Genomic DNA, 13,670 nt, shown 5'->3' on the forward strand with positions numbered 1-13,670 from the left:
CATGTTCTACAAAAGTCTAGATGTTGGTGTCCAAAGTTTTTTGTCATACTGTCTTGTGATATTCTCTGTAGGATTTAAGGAGCATAATTAACTCTTATTAGCCTTAACAGTTTCATCGAAAATGTCAAAGTGGACATTGTCATATCGTTCACGATCACTGAGTGATCCCGTTCGGGCATTAATTAAAATATTCTGACAAACATGTACTTCATGTTCGATATTTGTATTTTTATTTGTATTTCATTTTATCACAACAGATTTCTCTGTGAAATTCGGGCTGCTCTCCCCAGGGAGAGCGCGTCTCTACACTACAGCGCCACCCATTTTGGGGGGTATTTTTTCCTGCGTGCAGTTTTATTTGTTTTTCCTATCGAAGTGGATTTTTCTACAGAATTTTGCCAGGAACAACCCTTTTGTTGCCGTGGGTTCTTTTACGTGCGCTAAGTGCATGCTGCACACGGGACCTCGGTTTATCGTCTCATCCGAATGACTAGCGTCCAGACCACCACTCAAGGTCTAGTGGAGGGGGAGAAAATATCGGCGGCTGAGCCGTGATTCGAACCAGCGCGCTCAGATTCTCTCGCTTCCTAGGCGGACGCGTTACCTCTAGGCCAACACTCCACATATACAAAAGAAAATCCTCCAGTGCATTCAAAGCGTCCCTGTTTACAAAGGATGTGCCTTCAAACAATAAAAAAAAATTTTTGGGAACGTACGTCACAACATTTTCTTAACCTGTTTAAAAAAAAAAAAACTGTCACAAATTTGGCAATTTCATCCAGCACCAACAACATTGTTCCACCTGATTTTCTTCTAAATCTTCCTTTATTCTTGTAAAATGGTGTATAACCGGGTATAGTATCTGTGTCTGTCACTAAGTTTACTTTCAGTGATAGCTACTACATCGTATCTTGAAACCGGAGTTAGAAATTCTACATATTTCAGTTTAGAAAGAATGTCACAAACATTTTTACATAACATGTTAATTTGCTACTATCATCAACTATGTCAAAATTTGAACAGTTTATAGAAATGTTTTCAACATCACTGTCATAATTCTCATCCCCACCAGCCCCAACATCATAATTATATCAATGTTTATTTATTTATTGTCTGTTCATCTAAGATGAACAGCAACAATTTTATCATGATATTCATCTTGATCAACACTGTCACTATCATGATGATCAACACTACTGCCTGCCGTATCCTATCTGCCATTATGATAATCATAATCCCCTTCATTGCGATCTTCATCACTTCTGTCAACATTCTTTTCATCTTCCCTGCCACCTTGTAAACCATTACCATTCTCTACATCATCAGCCTTGTCATGTACATCACCCCCTCTCTCGACATTATTACCGTTGTCACAGCTGCAGGAGAACAATTGTTTCTATGGTCTTGGAAAGAAAGAAGTTGCTGACAGGACTGAAGGGTTTTATTTATATATTTTTAGGGTATTTGCTTCAACAGTCGGCTTCCTGGCAGTGGTGTTACATGGGCTTTGGGTGTTTTTATATACATCTGGGAAAATACCTGACTGAAGAACATTGTCGACATAAACAAATTCAACCAAAAGGCCAAGTGCACATGTTTGGGGCTAGACCAGGTAGAAAGCGACCACTGAGTGGGTAGTCTCTTTATGCAAGTTAAGCGGACTACAAAGACAATCACGTGTGCTGCGAAGCAGATCGGCTCAAATCAGGCCAAATCTGAGAAAAACTGTTTCTTACAAGGTGTTCAGTGACAGATTTCTAAATGATTCCTGAACCGATTTACGTCGGATAAGTTGCAAAAGAAAGAGCTTAACGCCTACTTTCTAACGAGTATAAATTAAGTGTTGATTATTTACGATGAATTTATAATCTTAATTTAAGTCACCTGAACAGGGTCAGTTTTAGCGAGCTCATCGCGGAAAATTACAAACTGCGTTAAATCAGTTTAACGTTAGGAAACATACATGGAATAAATTTAAAGATGGAATTGCAACGATTCTGCCAGTATATAATACTTGTAGTTTACTGATCCGACAAAAGAGATATTAATTAAATACGGTGGAGCAGAAACACAAATTCCAGCTCAGCCAATAGCGTACCGCGATGCTGGTCGCGGAGTAGGTTGTCTGGTGAGGACAAAATGACGTAAGTGGTTTGGCGTCAGTTGAAATCTTTAGACTGACGAACGATTAACTGAAATCAAGTATGCTTCTAACTGATTTAAGTGTGTGTAAGCACAACAAATATAATATTGCAGTGAACGATACAGAGACTTGATTTAATAGATGATTAGGGAATAGGTTTAGAATGAGATTTGCATTCAAACCGGGAATGGCGTCACACATTCTGTGCGGGTCATTGTAGACCGGCAAGTCAGTTGCGAGAAAGCCGTCTGCTATACAGTTTGTGCGTGAAGCAGTAAGAGCGCTATCTGAATCAATATCTGAAGCTAAGCGCTTGGCTACATCTATAATTATATTAACGATGGGAGGATTACACGTATCCCAGGTGTGGCTCATCCAGAACATCGGCACTTGACCTAACCTTCATATCACCATTTCTAGCTTTATCAGTACAGTGGGGTACTGGCAAAGATTCACTTGGCAGTAATCATGTGACAATCACACTGTCTTTAAAGGAATGTACTGTATCTACATACAGTGGAGAAGATGAAATCTCCAAATTTAGTTATAAACACGGAAACTGGGAAACATTTCAAAACTATCTTACAAACATTTTTATATTTTGTAAAGATTTAAATGGCTATGCCAGTCTTGAATAAAAGCTAATTTGTGTTTGCACAATTCTTCTGTCATTGCTGCTGTGTACACATGTCAAATGATCGGTATAAGAGCAAGCCCGGCGCTTCCTTTTTTGGGGAAGTGTCTGGGTTTGTTCCAATGTTCCTTTCATTTACCTGTGTGCTAGCTGAATTGGTAGCGTAAGCAGCACTGGCTTGAAGTTATGTACCTTGTGTGTGGAGAGAGTTACCACTCTTTACTATTTGTTAATTATTTGATCTCCTGGCCTCACTGTTTATTAATAGCTTACGAACATTTTTATATTTTGTAAAGATTTAAATGTATTTTTATAATAACTTCCAAAAATCAATTATTGGAGCTGCTGAAATAGCTGTTCCTAAAATGTTTCAAAGAGGAGTGAAACTTTTTCTGGAAATGTTTGGTGGAATAATACATGTGCAGAGGCTGTAAATGAAAAGAAATTAGCACACCGAACATGGTTAAGACTTAGAAAGGTACCCGATACAGATGTAAAAGAAGCCGCTCATACAGAAATGTGTTTCACAAAAATCAGGGCGAATAGAACCATAGCCCAAGAAAAAAGGCTGGTCACACAGAATCTGACCATAAGGATATGAAAAAAGTGTGGGCCAAAGTGGAAGAAATGAAATCAGGCATTGTACTGCAACTGCAAGTCTATCCTATTAAAACGAAGGATAGAGAGTTTCTGTCCCCGCAAGAGAAGGCAGAGGAATTTGTTTGTATGTATTCTAAAACAGGGTAGTGCGGATAACCAAAAGCCATTACAAATTAAGAGAGGAAGAAGAAATCAATGACATATATAGAGATCCCACCCTACACAATGATAATACAATCAACTCAGCAGTAACTTTACAGAAGGTAAAGAATGCTATTCATTTGTTGAGCAACAAAAATGTGTCGCTAAGGGTGGAGTACCTTACACCATGTTAAACCATTTACCAGAAAACTGGATAATGATATTACATACACTATTCCAAAAGTGCTGGGAATGACGACAGATCCCTGAGGTATGGAAAACTTCGATTTTAACTCATGTATTATAACAGGGTAAACGTCGAGAAGCTTCGAGCTATAAACTAGTTTTGGTTACCTCCCACGTTGGGAAAGTCATGGAGAAATTTGTAAATATCAGAATGGTACATTACTATCAACAACTGATCATCTGACCCGTCTCACTACCCCCTCCCCTCCTCACTCTCCTTGGGGACAAGACTCCAACATATTGTTACATTCAGCGACCTCTCTCGTAAGATCAAGATTAACCTACGTTCAAGAATCTTCCTTTCCGCTCCGCCGACATTTCTAAAGAAGCTCCGAATCATTGACCGTAAAGCTGTGAAACTGGCTATTGGGGGGTACCTGTGCATACAAAGACCTCAGAATCCTATAAGCTTGCGGGTATTTTACCACTGGATGAAATCAGAAAAGTAAGTTCTACTAAATACATAGCAAGATGTACAGCAGTAGATTTTGAGGAATTAAATACTAAGCCTAATATTGATTTTCCACAAAAAAGGGGGGAAAGCACAAAATGATTTAAATCTACAAGCCATTCACACGTATGTGTCAGATATTTTATATTCTTCAGACGTTGATTTACATGATGTGGCACCTCTTGCTCTGGTGCCACCTGTCCCTCCCTGGGAGTTAAAAGTAAACCTCAACATATGTGCTTCTGACACAACAAAATAATAGCAGCATCCGTCAGAATTAAATTGGAAGAAATTTTTGATAATCATTTAAAAGTTTACACTGATGGCTCAGTTCTGGATGATTGCAGTACGGGATCTGCTTTTGTGATTCCTAGCCTAAAAACAGAAAAATCATATCATTTAGGTAAGGGATATTCAATTTTTACAGCTGAATTGGTGGCCATCCATAAATCACCTTGTTCAAATGCCAGTGATGAGAAGTAATATCCCACGGGCGCAATAGCCGAATGGTTAAAGCGTTGGACGTTCAATGTGAGGGTCCCGGGTTCGAATCTCGGTGGTGCCTGGTGGGTAAAGGGTGGAGATTTTTCCGATCTCCCAGGTTAACATATGTGCAGACCTGCCAGTGCCTGACCCCCCCCCCCCCCCACACACACACACACCCTCGTATGTATACGCACGCAAATGATCAAATACGCACGTTAAAGATCCTGTAATCCATATCAGCGTTCGGTGGGTTATGGAAACAAGAACATACCCAGCATGCACATCCCCGAAAACGGAGTATGGCTGCCTACGTGACGGGGTAAATAAACAAAACACTCATACACGTTAAATGTTAAATGTTACATGTTTGTCTGAGTGTGTATGTGTGTGTGCCTAAAATCTGACTGAATGATACAGGAAACGAATGATGAGCGCCCAATGGCAGCCGTCAGTCGGCTCTACCCAGGTAGGCATCCTGTTGTGTAAATGACCCTGTGTTTCCAAAGTGCTCAAGGCTTGGTCTCTGACCGAGGATAGGCGCTATATACCATATCAATCAGTCAATCGATGTTAATTCGCAATCTATTTTCAAAAGTTTGCTCCTTTTTGAGAAGAATCCGAGAGAAGATTTATTGTTTGAAGTTAGGTATCTATTGCAGTCCCTATTTATGAAAGGTGCTGATGTTGATTATTATTGGATACCATCCCATTCCTTTATAACGAACAAGCAGAGAGAACAGCAAAAAGGGGAGCAAAATATTTTACACATAGTACAATTCTCAGTCTAATTTTCAGACTATTATCCAATTCATTACGGACTAAATATTGTTCTAATGGCAAGTGCATATGCTTTAATAACCTGACGAATAAGCGTATAATTTTTGACTGTGGTTTGATGAAGCCTTATCTGCACGAAAGTGTGTGTCTTCACAAGTGACTGAGAACGTTGATGTTTTTTACTTTTTGCATTCATTATCAGTTGTTTCGCTTGTTTAGTTTAACGACTTCTCTTTTACGAAGCCCTTTAAGTATTTTTCTGTAACTGTACTTAGATTTTTAAAAAATATATATATTAAATTTCACCCACCCCCTTCCCTCATATGCCTGGTTTCCCCCAACTCACCATTCAACCACACACCCCTCCTCTACTAAACGATAATACTCAAATGTATGCATTCATACTTGAACAAAATGTCTTCAGTCACCGATATGTGTGACGGGACATTAAACAAAACTCCTCCTCCTTGCAATGCAGTTAATCAGTACATTTGATCGATGAAGTCATATCAAAATTGGGAAGAGGGTTTTCGAGGATAATCCATTATCAAATGAAGACGTGAATGATGATTATAGGACTATCTGAACAAGACAAAATGTGGCTTCGAGGGTAATCCATTATCAAATGAAGACGTGAATTATGATCATAGGACTATCTGAACAAAACAAACTGTTGCGTTGTCTTTCAAGTAAACGACAAAGCAAATCTGAACATAAAGAGGAAGCATCAATGAACTCATTACCAAATATTTCATAATTCCATAGTTCCATACATTTACCCGATATATAACAACGTACATAAGATAAAGCAGTACACGCACAGATTCATGAAGCAACACAGCGTTATTTATTGGTAACACAATAAAATCATAAACAGTGGCATGTAGTTATTTGTTTGATTTACACGATGAAATGGTGAACAAGAGTGGAATATGGTTGGATATCATTCAGGGTAATACAACGGAATGATGAAAAGCCAGGGATGCAGTCAGACAATATAGTCACAGACTGACAGATGACAATGAACATTACTATCGAGGCATACGGAAACAGCCAGTTGGATATAAAACGACAGGGTCAGCAGTGTTTCTGTCCAAGCCTGGCCTATGGCATGAAGAAACCTGTGCTGGGTTCATGAAGAAACCTGTGCTGGGTTCATGAAGAAACCTGTGCTGGGTTCATGAAGAAACCTGTGCTGAGTTCATGAAGAAACCTGTGCTGGGTTCATGAAGAAACCTGTGCTGAGTTCATGAAGAAACCTGTGCTGGGTTCATGAAGAAACCTCTGCTGGGTTCATGAAGAAACCTCTGCTGGGTTCGTTCCAGAGATGTACGATTCACATTGTCAATATGTGTGCCACTCAGCACTTCATAATGTGCGAAAAAGATCAACATTCCAATCTTCAGAACGTTTCTGTACGACTTCCTCTAACGGGCTGCAGCATTCTGCATATTTCTTCCATCAAGTCAAGACAGAAGGAACTGTACAAGGGAAACCCATCAGACAACTGATTGATTCGGCAACGCTGACAGTATCTGCGCGCCTTTTGCTGAATTCCCCAGAAAGTGAACGACGTCAACAGTGGCCAGTATTCACTGTTATTTTGAAGAAGAGACAGGCTTGAATGGACCGAACTATGTAACACCAGAAAGAGGTGCTTATGTATTATTCAGCAAAAAATGTATTTTTTTTAAAATGCAACACCCACCTACCCCACACGAATATGTAAAAGAAGAAAGAAATGGAGCAATAGTGAGTAAACCTCACAATATTGGAAATATCCGTCTCCCTTCAACGTAAAAGTCTTTATGTTGTAGAATCAACATAAAATTAAATTAAATCTATAAAACATGCCATAAAATAACTGACCATAAAGTCGGCTACTCATGACCGAAAAATCGACTGAAAAAAGAACAGGCATTGCACGAACAACATGAATCATGTATTGACATGTAAATGTGCACCACCTATGCACTCTCGAGTGGAAAGAGAAAAAGCAAGCTGTGTGATTTCAGAATAATGAATGTATGGTTTCAACCTGTCAGACACTGTCAGACTTATTTTGCCTCCTGAGTAAGGTCATCATGACTTTTCAGTGTCCTAAAAATATGTGATCAAGTAAAAAAAACAAAAAACAACAACAACAAAACAAAACAAATATGAATAAAATATGAATATTTAAAAAAAAGATCAGAAGAAGAAGAAAGAAGACAAAAGAGGGGAAGAAGAATAGACGATTTATCGAAACCTGTCAGACAGCAATATTATGAAACGGTCCAGCCACTGATTTCAGGTGCACCCACCTCAAGCCGGTGTTTCAAATAAGGGCCTGTCAGCCAGCACCTGACTGGGGGTCACAGGCACCATTGTCTCGCTGACTGTGGTGCACGTGCTTTCCACCGACACGGTGCGCATAGTTTCCAAAAATATCATTCTTTTCAAGTCTTCGTTCAAAGAAGAGTCCGTCGGTCCCTCCACCCCTTCCTCTTTATCAGAGTTGTAGCCCTTGTTGATGGTTCCGGCAACGGGGGTGTCATATTCACCGGCCTCAGTGGCCAAGGAGGGCCTCTTCTTGGATTTGCTGATATTGTCCGCCACTTGAATTGAAAACAGTAATCTGAAAACACAACAAGCTAAAGACTATAAGAATAACAATTCTAAAAAAAACTATACACCATCACAAAACTAACAACAACCATAATATTTTAGTAAATGAAATAAATGTATACAATGAAATATGAAATGAAGTATATGGAATTTACCGTGGAGTTAGGAACATTCTTAACTGCTAAGTTCGTTCATACAACCCACCGCGGATGTATTACAAACATTCAATTTAGAAAACGAATTCGTCAAATACTTGCAAACAGTCAAATTTCTCAGAGTGATCGTTACTTCAAACTTACCTGGAATGAACATGTTGAGTACATAATCATTAAAGCCAGAAGACGTCTAAATTTGCAATTAAAAAAATCATTATTAAGTAGAGCTGGGGGCAAGATACTATGATTTCAAAACATTTATGGGCATAGCTTATTCGTTTCAAAATCATCGTATGCCCAAGAGGTATTTTTCAGTGCACCTAAATATTTTCTGGAAAAAAAAAGCAACACATAGACGTGCATCGGCTTGCTCATTGGTGTTCCATTCCATTCAGATAAGTAGCAGAATTATCCCTGAATGAGTATCGACAATTTGCATGTGCAAAATATGTGGTCAGGATATCCACCTGTGGAAATGTTGTTGCATACGAGGTAAAGCTTACTAGGTTCTACGAGTAGTGGTCATGTGAGTTTTAGAACACAGCTCAGTTCGACGATACACACGGTGTACAACGAAAGGCCACGCCCACTCGACCTGAGATTAAATTGAAAGATCTCTATGGTGTGATGAATGACAGCAGTTCTGATTCAGAAATTGGATCTATAAGCTTGTATCGGGGGTCTGCCATTCTGCAGAAGCGAAGTGGCAAGGGTTTGCTAGTGAATATCACTTCATTGCAATTACAGGGCATGTAACAGACGCACATTCCAATGACAAAACTGGTGTAAGCAGCGTGTAAGAATGATGCTTTCCGCATATTGTGCACTTAGAATCGGGCTCCTGAAGCATTACTTGAGGCATGAAAAGCAAAGAGGAGAAGAAGACTTGTACTGGATGAGTTCCAAGAGCAAGCATAGGGATTTCTATACTAGGACTGAGAAGAAATAAAGTTTGTAGTGATTTTTTTTCATAATGTACTCACATAATGAAGTAAAATGAATACTGTCTGCTAACTTAGCTGAAGATCGCGACATAAACCAACCACCATCAAATTTTGCAGATATAATTATGGTATAAATACCTTTGGTGTGTTTAATCTGATCTTCCTATCAGTCACTCATTTTGAGATATTGGGAAGAGTCAAGCAAATGTGGCCTAATTTAAAAAAATATTTGGTGCGTGATATATCAGCGATGCTGTAAGATTGGAAGTTTTCCGTAGAACTCACCAAGGAAGTGGAAATTAAAAGCATATTGATCAAAAATTAACTCTGATTAACAGTTATGTAAACTTGTCAAAAAGTGTAAAGGCATATCACCCCCTCTACCCCACCCCCCACCCCCATAAAACCACCAAGGCCAAACATGCCAAAACAAAATTAGTTTGTTGTTGTTGTTGTTTTCTAAAAAGTGTGATATCTTCTAATTGTTTCAGTTCAAAATTAGACACAAATCCATTGATATTCACTTTGGAAAGAGTTAAAGTGAAAATGCCGCTATGTAACATTGCCGCCTTCACCATGGGGGTGACGTGATCTCTTTTGTGTCTTTAGAACGTGTCGCGCTGCGCCATTCTCAACCCTCTCTGAAGAGTTGCATTGGTCTAGAAGGGAAGTTTCAAAGCAGTGTCAGTCTTGTGCATGTGCTTTCAAAGAAGTACGATCTGATCGATGCAATTTTGCTTCATTCAAGAAAACAGGCAGAGGCAAATACTGCTAAGCTGATAATGTACGTTTGGTCTTTCTTCACTCTCAGGTATTTAACGGAGATACTGAGAGAGATAGGCCCATCGCCAACGTCTACAGGACAAGTGGTAAGTCAGTCTTGAGACGAGCAGGAGATCCAAGAGATATGTTTAGTTATATTGATATTCAACAGAAGTTTGTAACTGTCCATTCACAGAAGCATATCCGAACGCTAGACTGGACACTGCGAAAACTGTTCACCGGTGAACATTATTCTTTTTAGAAAAATATGTGTATTTAGCATGTTTGTGAAAGTCACAGTCACGAGCAGTGATCACATCGGATAGAGGTTAGAAGAACAAAATAAACAAACTGGGCCAAGAACAGAACCTTGGGCTACCCCGAAGACAATCGGACTAAAGGCACAGGAAACATCATCTACAAAAACTAAACAACGACCACTGATGTAAGAAGAAAATCATACAAGGACGGTGTGATACGGTGGATTCGAAAAGTCACTTTCAACTTATGGGTATACATATCAAACGCTACGTTGGGGTCCAATAATGCAACCAAAGAGACATGTCTCTCGTCTGTTTGTGCAAACATAAGCATAATGGTTTCAGTGCTATGACCTTCCCGACAGACAGGCAGGCAGACTGATACATTTCAAGTGGATCTCTTTCTGACAGGTGTTTCTGGATCGACTTGAAAAATGTTTGATGAGACTGGCAGATTTGACACTGCTCTGTAATTTTGTAAGACATTGCAAACAAGACCGGAGTTCTTCAAGTGAGAAGTGATTGCTTGTTTAAACTGCTTGGGGACTGCACCTGTGGAAAGAAAAGCATTCACAAACTGTACAAGATTTGCAAGATGTTGCTTTATGAGAGAGATTGGGATTAGGCCTATTGTACGATACTTGGGTGGCTACTGCATTATCAGCTCGTGGACATTTATGTCAAAGACAGGAAGTAAATGAGAAAACATGGGGTCGTCATACACAGCTAAAAAGGGAGGCCACATAAACGAGGGTTCAGCTTTACGGATTTGTGTAATTTTGTCAGAAATGGTGATAGAAAACAGTTCTCTGCTGGTGGAAGACATCCCTAATTCTATCCTGTCACGATTTAATTGTGTCCTGACTGCCTGGACATACGAGGGTCATTCAATAAATAAGGTGAATTTTTCGGTATAAGGACTTCTAATACAGATAGAAGCTTACTTTTTTTTTCAACGTAGTCTCCCAGCACTGTCACACACTTTTCCCATCTGTGCACAAGCTTCCGTATTCCCTCAGCGTAAAAATCTTTGGACTGATGTCTCAGCCAGTCGCTCACAACACTTTTGACTTCATCGTCACTTTCAAACTTCGTGCCTCTCGTGAACGCTTTCAAGGGACCAAACAGGTGAAAGTCTGAAGGGGCAAGGTCTGGGCTGTAAGGGGGATGAGGGAGCAGTTCCCAGCCCAGCTCGTTGATGGTCTGCATCGTTCGGGCTGCTGTGTGAGGCCTTGCGTTGTCATGATGCAAGATGACTCCGTCTGACTGATGACCCCTGCGTTTGTTCTTTATGTCTTTCTTGACCTGCCTCAGCAGTTCACAGTAGTTGGCACTGTTCACAGTGCTTCCTTTCTCAAGGAATGAAATGGTGATTGGGCCTTGCATATCCCAAAAAACGGTGAGCATCACCTTCCTCGTGGACCGCTGGGACTTGAACTTCTTCTTCACTGGAGAGCCTACGTGCTTCCACTCCATGGACTGCCGTTTGGACTCAGGCTCATAGTGCCAAACCCATGTCTCGTCACATGTGACCACCTTCTTCAGAAACTCATCACCATCCTTCTCATAGCGGCAGAGACACTGCTGGGACAACTCGACCCTCCTCTGTTTGTGCTCTAGAGTAAGCATCTTTGGCACCCACCGGCAGCTGACCTTCGAGCAGCCAAGGTCATCATGGACAATTTTGTGTGCTGTCCCAACAGATAAGCTCAAAGTCCTTGCAATGTCATCCACTGTCACCCTTCTGTCAGACTGAATGAGGTCATTGACTGATTCGATCACCTCAGGAGACCTCACTTCTGTAGGCCTTCCAGGCCTGTCTTCATCCTCAACACTGCTCCGTCCTTCTTTAAACAATTTAGCCCACTTGTAGACATTTTTTCGGCTGAAACATGTGGCACCATACACAGCTGACATTCTCCTATGAATTTCAACTGGTTTGCACCCTTCAGCAACCAAAAACTTGATAACTGACCGCTGTTCAATCCTGGAGCATGCTTCTTGGTCGGCCATCTTTGTTAATCGCCAAAACTCTCAAAGTTTTTTTTTTAATCTGCAAAACAAATTAAATCCATGTAAAAAAGAAGTAAAACAAAAAAAAATTTTTTTTTAAGTAAGCTTCTATCTGTATTAGAAGTCCTTATACCGAAAAATTCACCTTATTTATTGAATGACCCTCGTACATCTGCACGTGCGGGGGGGGGGGGGGGGGGGGGGGGGGGGGATGGGGGGGGGGGCGAGGGGGGGAAACACCAGCACTCGTACTGATAAAATTCTGTCTGTGCACTGTGAAGTGCTTTCCTCTGTTGTCACTCAGCTCGGTGCTTGGAAATGAGTTTTAAATCTGAGCTCGCAATCGAAACCGTCCACTACTCATAGTGTTAAAATTTAACCATGTATTACATTTCTTATCTTCTATAATATTCATTTACATATACACACGAGCGGTCGAGGGCATGTCCCTAGGCCTTCTCTAAATTTCTCTCCCCCCTCCAACACACACCAGACATATCACCTGTCCCAGAAGAAGGCGTCGGCTACGTGGAGGTAGGTGAAGGTCTTACAACAACGGCGTAACACCGCCCCCATGTCCCTTTTTGCCACTTCCTCCAACACCACCACCACCAGATGGCGCCTCCGCTCTTCAATGGACTGACGGTAAGCGTGGTCCAGTTCCTCCATCGCCCATCCGCTTCTGCCATGTGGGATCTTCACTCATCATGTGTGGCGTTACACTCTGATACACATTGTCAACATTCTCCTCTCTCTATGTCTGACACACATGCACACACGCGCTCTAGACAGCTCTCAATGTGTCTATTTCCAACAAGTTTTGTCAAATGTAACACTTTCCATGACTGTTCCCTTCTTATATACTTGGCAAGTGTGAACGAAATCAGTGCACTAAAGAGGTGTTGGGGCAGAGGATGGATGGAGGAGGAGAGGCAGGGGGAGCACGTTAGTCTCCAAAATAACATTGATCATTTTCATACATATTACGATAGGGTTCATTATGTCGCTAGCTGAACAGAGAAAAATGAGTCGTAATTTATGTCATACAACAGATTGAATGTTATCAAAACTATGAAGTCAAATATAATTCCACTCCTGAAAACCTGTTCTGCTGGGAGAGGCTTAATGTAGGTGATTAAACGACCCACCTGCAGGAAAGCCTGATTTTCATGCTACGATATATCATGACTACTACCAGGAAAAATAGTTCATATTTCTTAAGTTTGTCACTTTGCTTTAGCAAGCAGTCTCCGTGAACTGAACGTTTCACCTGGAAGTATCAATATCATTTGCTTTATCACCTTGGCGTTGAGAATCTTTGTGCTTGTTGGGTCCCTCATAACTTGACTGATAAAGAAAAGACGGTAAGGGTTCATTGGAGCACACACACGCTCCAGAATTTTGACGGGAAAAGATTCAGTGGCGTTTGGGGCATTGCAACCAGAGACGAG

At 40.6% G+C, this 13,670-nt stretch overlaps 1 protein-coding gene across 5 annotated transcripts in view; it reads right to left on the reverse strand.

Moving 5' to 3' along the window:
* Window positions 1-5,810: 5,810 nt before the first annotated feature.
* The window catches only part of LOC143300349 (uncharacterized), a 55,942-nt gene continuing 48,082 nt past the window's right edge, over window positions 5,811-13,670 (reverse strand). For 4 of the 5 annotated variants that reach the window (XM_076613956.1, XM_076613953.1, XM_076613955.1 and 1 more), the window contains exons 6-7: window positions 12,722-12,901; window positions 5,811-8,095 (exon numbers count right to left, since the gene is read on the reverse strand). In XM_076613956.1, coding sequence (XP_076470071.1) covers window positions 7,783-8,095; window positions 12,722-12,901 — 493 coding nt within the window. In that variant the 3' untranslated portion in view covers window positions 5,811-7,782. The remainder of the gene's footprint in view (window positions 8,096-12,721; window positions 12,902-13,670) is intronic. The other variant, XM_076613957.1, reaches the window with a different exon arrangement.

The sequence above is a fragment of the Babylonia areolata genome, chromosome 26, assembly GCF_041734735.1.
Source record: "Babylonia areolata isolate BAREFJ2019XMU chromosome 26, ASM4173473v1, whole genome shotgun sequence".
NCBI classification, from domain to species: domain Eukaryota; kingdom Metazoa; phylum Mollusca; class Gastropoda; order Neogastropoda; family Buccinidae; genus Babylonia; species Babylonia areolata.